The sequence below is a fragment of the Argiope bruennichi genome, chromosome 9 (assembly GCF_947563725.1).
Source record: "Argiope bruennichi chromosome 9, qqArgBrue1.1, whole genome shotgun sequence".
Classification (NCBI taxonomy): domain Eukaryota; kingdom Metazoa; phylum Arthropoda; class Arachnida; order Araneae; family Araneidae; genus Argiope; species Argiope bruennichi.
The window spans coordinates 57,693,114-57,701,292 of record NC_079159.1 but is presented as its reverse complement, the minus strand read 5'-3'; the positions used below and the strand labels follow the sequence as shown (position 1 = coordinate 57,701,292).

The following is an 8,179-nucleotide window of genomic DNA, read 5'->3' as shown; positions in this document are numbered from 1 at the left end:
GTTGTTTTGGAATACAAAAGCTGCTTTTTCTTAGTAAATAAAATAGCTATTATTTTTTATAAATTGTCTCATTTTCCATTTCATCTGTAGATCTTTTTGATAATTTGAACAAACAAACAAAATTTGAAACAATGACAAATTTCTGAGTTTTATGGGATCTATTTTTAGAATAAGCAAGTAAATACATTTAATAAATATACAAAATATTGTCATGACTAGATGCATTTATCATCATTATCGAGCTGTCCCCAACTGACAAAAGAGCTTGTATGCTCTAATTAATTTGAATCCCATGATTACTGGCTACATATTAATGAAAATAATATTATTTTATCCTTTGCGCCTATAGGAACAAAAATAAGTGCTCCAAGTGGAATTGAACCTTATTGCTTTAAAATTCATGATAAAATATACCACTAAGTTTCATATTTATAAAGCAAAATGAAATCAGATTTATATATTTGATTTCAGGCAGATGTTGAGCATAATGTTATTGAAGCAGAAATTAAAGAATTATGTTCAAAAGAAATATTCCTTATTCCCAAAATACCACTCAGACAAAAAAATATGCTTTTAAGGTCTTAAAAAACAACAACAATTCCCTTTAAACTTGGCATTTTTGATAGCAATGAATAAATCTCGTTAAAATATGTTTATTGTTAAGAAAGTCTGTCTTAGGAAATTTTAAGAGACATTAGTTTGTTGAATATTTAAATAACTGCAATCAATTGGAATCAATTAAACACTTTTCTTGGATAGTTCCATTTGCCTTCTCAATACCTTCATTAAAAAAAAAAAAAAAAAACTTCCTATTGTCTAAAAGTTTATTCAATGAAATTGAAGACATAAAAAAGAAATTATTTTATGAATTAATTATTAATTCACCAAATTGATTTTTTTTATAAAGGGTGTCCCAAAATTACTGCAAGAATTGAATTTGCCACTATTCAAGCAGTAAAGTGTTAGCAGCCCTATTTATTTATTAAAACTCTATTTTTTAAATTAAAAAAATACTTGAAGTGAATAATTCTTATTTGTCTCTTCTTGCTTATAAAATTTTAAACTCATTTTCAGACATGACAGTTTCTGCAGATTTTAACGTTTTTGGAATGGATTTCACCATTCTTGGAAATCGATGCAGATCTGCATTAGCATTTTTGTTGATGTGTTGGTTAGGGATGGGTTTAGAGATGCATGTGAAAGAAACAGGTGGCATACAAAGAAAAACTTCGAAATATTCAAAGTGAATGATGCATGAGAATAAGAAAGGAATTTGGTTCTGTTTTCAGATGAATAGACAAGATAAATTTTCTCAGATTTCAACCTTTTTGGCCTTGAAATTTATTTTTCACTAAAAAGATTTTGTAATAATTTTACAATACTTGCAATATCTGTTGCTTTTTGTATAAATTTATTCATTTTATTATTTAATTAATGAGACTCATTTTATTTCTCAGTTTATGATTAGCACAATTCATTATTTTATAAAGTGCAGTTTTTTTTTTTTTTAAATTTAAAGCTTATGTCATGTTTGTAATTTAATTTAAAACATAGATTTCAATGTTTTTTCTTTTTTTAAATTTAAAGCTTGTGTCATGTTTGTAACTTAATTTAAAGCATAGGTTTTAATGTTTTTCTTTTAAATTATATTTAAAACACCAATCAGGCAGTAACTGTAATCTCAAATTAAATTCTAAAAAAATATAATAATAATAATTTTTAAAAAAGATTGGCAGAATATCATTTTCTTAGTATAGAAAAATATAGTAAAATATCAACAAAATCAAATTAATGCAGTATCAAACATTGAAAGGCTTGGCAAAAAATTACAAAATTTCACTGGAATTAATGTAAGGCAGTGAGATGTTTTCATTTTACCTCTGTTAGGAAATTAATAATGTACTATTAGAAACATAACCTTAAATATTTGTTGCTACTTTTTACAACAAATTAAGGCAGAAACATGCAAGGACGAGTACAGAGTTATACTTTAGCTGGATCATGCTTAACAATAAAGTTTTGGATATGCAAATTTCCTGGAATAATTTGGGAAATCAAATAAAAAGAGAAAAAATGGCTGGGAATAAGGCATTTGGAAATCAAACTGTGTGTTAAATATTGTATGATTTTATTTTAAATGCAAATTTAGCATTAATTAAAGTTCCATAATTTCTAATTATTGATAAGACAACTAAGTAATTGCAGGTTGTAAATAAGAAGGAAAATTCAAACTTTTTGCTTAAAAATATAACTTTATTCAGTTAGGCATTTGTCTATCTTTGTTGATGATATTTTTCCCATCTTTCATTCAGTGTCATAATTGCAGGTTCATAAAACTTCCGATTTATTTCTGCAAGCAAAAAACCGAATTAAATGTGATTTTACATCATGAGCTTCATTCAAAATTTTACCATTTAAAAAGTTCTGCATGGAACGAAATAAATGGTAACCTGAAGGCTCAAGGTTAGTACTATATGGTAGATGTAACAACACATCCCAACCTAGTTCCAATAATTTTTTGGCGAGTGGCCAAAGATGTGTGGGGCTTTGCATTATCATACTGGAAAACAACACCTTTAAGATTTGCCAATTCTGTCCTCTCTTCTTGAGGTGCATCATTCAGTTTGGCGAGTTGTTGAATGTACCGTTTGAATTAATCATTTGGTTTCTGGATAAAAGTTCTAAGTGCAAAATTCATTGATAATCCCACCAAACTTACAGCACAATCTTTTTTTATGAATCTCAGCTTTTAGTATTGTCTGAACTGGTTCAACTTTGATCCAAGATCTTTTCTGATTAACGTTGTTATAAACTATCCACTTTTCTTCAACCAGGCTGTTTTTTAATGAATGTATGCGATACATTGAGCTTCTCTACAGTCTCCCGTGTTGTGCTATGATGATCTGAATCGATAATAAATTTGATAGGGATTTCATAAGTGGCCCGAAAGTCGTTCATTTTTCAGTGAAAAATCACCAGAACGAAATTTGGCAAACCATTATTGACATTGCATTACTTTTAAGGCTTAGTTCCCCATATACGGCACATAACTTCTAGTGTGCTTGGGATGGGATTTCTTGCCTTTTCGGAAATAATACAATAAAATATGTCTGAAATGGGTGTCTTGTTCTTCCATTTTTAAATTGGGATAAAAGTGAAACTAAATAACTAATTGATACAATTTTTTTGCTAAATTGTAGGTGGAAGTACAAACAACAAGAAAACAATACAGGTTAGTTGCTTTGAACACATTGACAAAACAAAAGAATGTGTTAAATCCATATATTGACAAAATCTGCAATGACTTAGTTGCTAACCCAATAAATTTTATCCTAACTTAGTCCATATAATGTTTTATTTTTAATACACAAAGTACATATATATAATATATATAGAGAGAGTATATTATAGATTCTATGATAATATGAAACATATAATACTATTTTATAGACATATATTATCTTGACTGGGTTATAGAGAATGTATTATGCCTAGCACTCCCAACAGTAATTTTACATGAAAGTGTCAGATCATGAATTCACTGTTCCTCAATGAAGTCTTTTATTTTTAGGAAGAATGGATATGTAACATCCTAAAAAGATAGATTATAAAAATAAACCTTTTTTTTTTTTTTTGCCAAATTAACTTTGATCATTTTTTTTAAAATCAAACATTTTTTTCCAGACTATGGCAGGGGTTATGACTTCCCTCTTGTATCTGCCCTTGGAAGTAGGTGCAAGATAATATTATTTTAATATAAGAGTATTAAATAAAAAGTATAATCAGAAACTGTCGTTGAAATCAGTTGAGATAAATCTCATCTTCAGAAAGTTGGATTTGATCTAGATATTTTAAATATAATTATAAACTACAATGCAATGCATTATTAAACAAACAAATAGTAAGGGCAAGGGAAGTTAATATATACATACTACCTAATCAAAATAAATAAATTTTCAATTAAAATTTAAACGTTTCAGTAGGAGTATAACTTTCAAATTAAACATGTTTAATATGTAGGAAATGCAAAATAAAAACTAGTTTTGAAACTCATATTACAGAGAATAATAAATTCATAAAAAATTTAAATTCATTTTTAATGATGGAATTAAAAACTGATAAAAAATGGTATGATTTTATTAAAACAATATATAAAAATGTAATTTTTATTTCTTACATAAAAAAATTCTTTTTTTAACAATTTTTCATTTATTGAGTATACTCAACAGATGACTAGATAGATATCTTTCCAATTAAAAGAAACTAATTGAAATGTTGAAAATGTGCTCTCAGGTATAAGCAATCATAATGAGTAAATTCTGTAAATATATTTTTTTATAATGAAATCCTACAGAATCCATAGTGAAGAGATCCTTAAAATACTAAAAAAATTATTTATAAAATAGAGATATAAATATCAATTTTATATTTCTATTTTATAACAAAAAAATGAAATTTTAAAAATAAAATTTCAAATAAATCTTTCTTATACATGTGTTTTTTAAAAAATGTTTAGATTATGCGATTATAACAAAAATACCATTATCAATTTATTATTTCTTATTACGCAATATTAATTAAATAAATATTGCTGATTTTCGATTGATGCAGCCTCATTTAATTTCTATATAAAAAAATACATAAATGTTTAACTAAGTAATTTAATATTATAATAAAATGATCAAACTGCTCACAGATGAATGGTTTTCATGTTTTTAGAAAATAAGTTTTAAATGCATTAACTCCAAATGCATGTAATTACTGAATTGGAGAAAAAAATTCAGATTCATGATTTCAAAATAGTTGATAATTATCTCTTATAAAGCAATATATGATTGTCAGTTTGTAATTATGCCGTATTTGTTGAAATTCCGTGATATAACATTAAGTTCCAAGTGTACTGTTCCCATTGCAATTGTTTGAAGTCTAAATCTATCAAGACCATGATAAATGTTTTCTGGACTTTTCAGCTGTAAACCTCCACCAAGAAAGTACTCATAAAATCTGTCACACACAGATGATCTTGGTTTCCATGTCACACACTGGCACTTGTGATAACCACTAGAGGTTGGAACATGGCAAAATCCATAACTGCAAAACTGATCTCTTCCATAGTCATCTTGGTGCCATATTTGGACATAAAATTTTGGCCATCCTAAGCAAAAGAAATAATTTTTATTTTGCAAAAACATCTAGTTCAAACTAACAATTTATTTATTTATTAGTTTGTATGATAGAGTTTTTAATGATAAACTACATTTCTAATTTAATTATCTGAAAAAAATCATAAATATTATTATAAAATCATAAATTAAATATAACTGATCAATAGTAAATAGATCTTGTTTCATACTTTATAACTGTTTTATAACTATAATATTACAAATCATCAACTTTGATTTAAAACCATGCAAATTGAAAAATGGAAATTTTTCAGAGGACATTAATAACAGTTTGAAATGTCCATTAGGAGCACTAATTCAATGAATTGACTTCTAAGAATTTTAAAATAATATTTCTTGACTTCTTTTTTTTTTTTTTTTCCTATTAGAAATCAAGTAAGTTACATTTTCATTAACATTTTAAAAATTTGGACTAAAAAAATTTTTGAAATCAAGTTGACAATATGATCTAGAGAGAAAAATATTAATAAATACTATTATATTATGAAATAATATCTTTTAAATTTTAAAGTAAAATAATTTAATAAGTTATAAATTTCATGCATTAAAAAACTGCTAAATTATTATAACATGGGGGAAAACTTTTAATTGACAAAGGAAGCTGCCTTGATAAAAATTTCATGCTACAAAATTCATTGCATAATTTTAAAGAAATTTATTTGCTTAGTATAACATAACCCAATGAAAAACATGGCTTATCATTAATAATGATTTTATATTGATGTTAAGCAGTTAAAAATAATTACAAAGCATAAACAAAAAAAAAATCATTTTATACTTATATATATATATATATTATCAAGTAAAAGTTGGAAGAAAACATATAAAGAATAAAAAAAAGAATTTTTCAAATGTAATATTATGAAAAAAACTTGATTTTTAATTAATAAATTATGATTATTAAACAAATAGATGCATGTTTATTTGTATGGTCCCATGGTTTTATCCCCAAGCAACTAAGATATATCACCAAGATGTTTACATTATGTAACCTGGCATTATCTGAAAATCTCAAGTAACCCCAAGGATCATAAAAATAAACAAGTACTTTAAAATATTTTTGACTTCTATTTTGTATAATTTAAGAAGAATTAAAAAAAAAAAAATCAATTCCCATACATTTGAAACGAAAAATAAAACACATATACAAAATTATTTAATTAAAATTTAATTTTTAATTTATTTTGATGATATTATTCACTTATCTGTTAAAAAGAATCAACCTTTTATGTTCAAAACATTTAGTACTACCCTTTTTTCCAATAAGTATATGAATTTAAATGTTTCAGACTTAATTCACCTTGAATTCCTTTTGTTGCATAATGTATATCAATAGGATGACACCAATAATAAATTTCTCCATCAAGAGGGCTGTCAACCTGGGTTTGGCCTTCTTTAAGACCTGAAATTATTTTCCAGTTTCCTCCTATAATAAATAAATAATAATATTCCTTAGCAACTGCTGAAATGTGTTACAAGACAGTATTTATAATAAAATGAAATATACCTGTATGCAACCCCCATTTGCAAAATAAATTATTCTCTTTAAATTCTGAAGCACCAACAATTTGACCAATAACATGAAGTTCACACATCTGTGCAAAAAAAAAAAAAATTATTATGAATTATTATTTTTTTACACATAGTTATTTGTTTAGTAGTTATAAAGAAGCAAGACAAAGTCCTTTTTCTCCTCCTCATACATTTTGCTTATTAATCAAGTTCTAAAGTAAAGTATAGAAATTCATGAAGTTAATAATATATTTATAAAAAAAAGTTCATGAGAATTCAATATAACATGTGTTATAATAAATAATTTAATTTATTATCATACAAAGAATAAATCATCTTCAGTAACAAATTATTAAATTTGGTTTTTATATCTTCTATTATAAAAGAATTTCTAAGTGCATGGAAACTGGTAGAATCAAATATAAATTTGGATGCAAATTAAAAATTTTATTGTTGGAAAGAACTAAAATTGATAATCTTGTTATTTTTAATATATGTGATTAGATTTAAAAATATGGAATGGTGCCATAGTCAAATTACCAAAACCTTTATCTAAAGTTAGGATGAACAACCATTATTAAGTCTTAACTGCACAAAATCTGTCATTATCGTAAAAATATTCAATGTGAGCATTTTGTGACTTTTAATCCTCTTACTACTAACCTGATTGAACCTGGCCATGCAAGTTCTATATTTATAGGTAAGTTTCTTTTTCAAACGAGGAATTCTGGATATAAAGCAAGAGCATCCTTATTGATAACGTCACATATGCCCTGCATCATTCATTTTAAGCAGAAACCAGCCCATTAGTATAGAACTCGCCAGCTAGATTATTAGTGAAATGGTTAATACATTTTATTGGTGACAGATTTTTTACTGGGCCTTGGTCACGGATTCAGAGTAGGCTGCATACATAAGATTAAAAAAAATACCCTAGTTGCCCTAAATAATTTTGTGGATGAAAGTGGCTGCAGCCGAGCTATGAGCTATAATAAATAATGTTCATGTAATTAATAAATAAAAAAAATTAAACTAAAATAAATCCTAAGCATGATGATCCAATAAAAATGTAGCCCCCTAAACAAACAGTAGTCATATCATTCAAAAAGAAGCACCATAGTATGCACTGTTTAGGTTTGTAAATTATTTAAATTCGCCTTTGCATTTTATAACCACATTTGTTAGTCAACTTCTATTTACCTTTTCAAAGCATAGAAGTAGAATGAATATTTAAATTAAAAAAATATTTAAATCATGCAAATAATTTTAAAAAATGTCGGTGATCAATTCAATTTTCACTTCATGGTAAGAATTTAGCTTTTGGAGTTGGAGTTGGAGTTGGAGTTGAATGTTTTTAATGTTACCTTTTGGAAATTCAACGCAATTTGACACCACCGAGTTGTCATAGCAACGAGATATAAGTGTACACTCAGTTGCAGTTGTGTTTCAATTGTATATGGAATTTGTATTAGCTTAATAATTTT

At 26.0% G+C, this 8,179-nt stretch overlaps 1 protein-coding gene across 2 annotated transcripts; it reads right to left on the bottom strand.

Annotated features, from left to right (window-relative positions):
* Window positions 1-4,497: 4,497 nt before the first annotated feature.
* Window positions 4,498-8,111, bottom strand: LOC129984542 (B9 domain-containing protein 2-like). Of its 2 annotated transcripts, none has more exons than XM_056094448.1 (4): window positions 8,060-8,111; window positions 6,691-6,778; window positions 6,484-6,609; window positions 4,498-5,155 (listed from the first exon to the last, which is right to left on the bottom strand). In XM_056094448.1, the coding sequence occupies exons 1-4, from the start codon at window positions 8,099-8,101 to the stop codon at window positions 4,839-4,841; spliced, it is 573 nt and encodes a 190-aa protein (XP_055950423.1). In that variant the 5' UTR covers window positions 8,102-8,111; the 3' UTR covers window positions 4,498-4,838. The 2 variants fall into 2 exon arrangements, with proteins under 2 accessions (XP_055950423.1, XP_055950424.1); XM_056094449.1 differs by lacking the exon at window positions 8,060-8,111 and adding an exon at window positions 7,896-8,053 and having other exon boundaries at window positions 4,499-5,155.
* Between the last annotated feature and the right edge of the window lie 68 nt (window positions 8,112-8,179).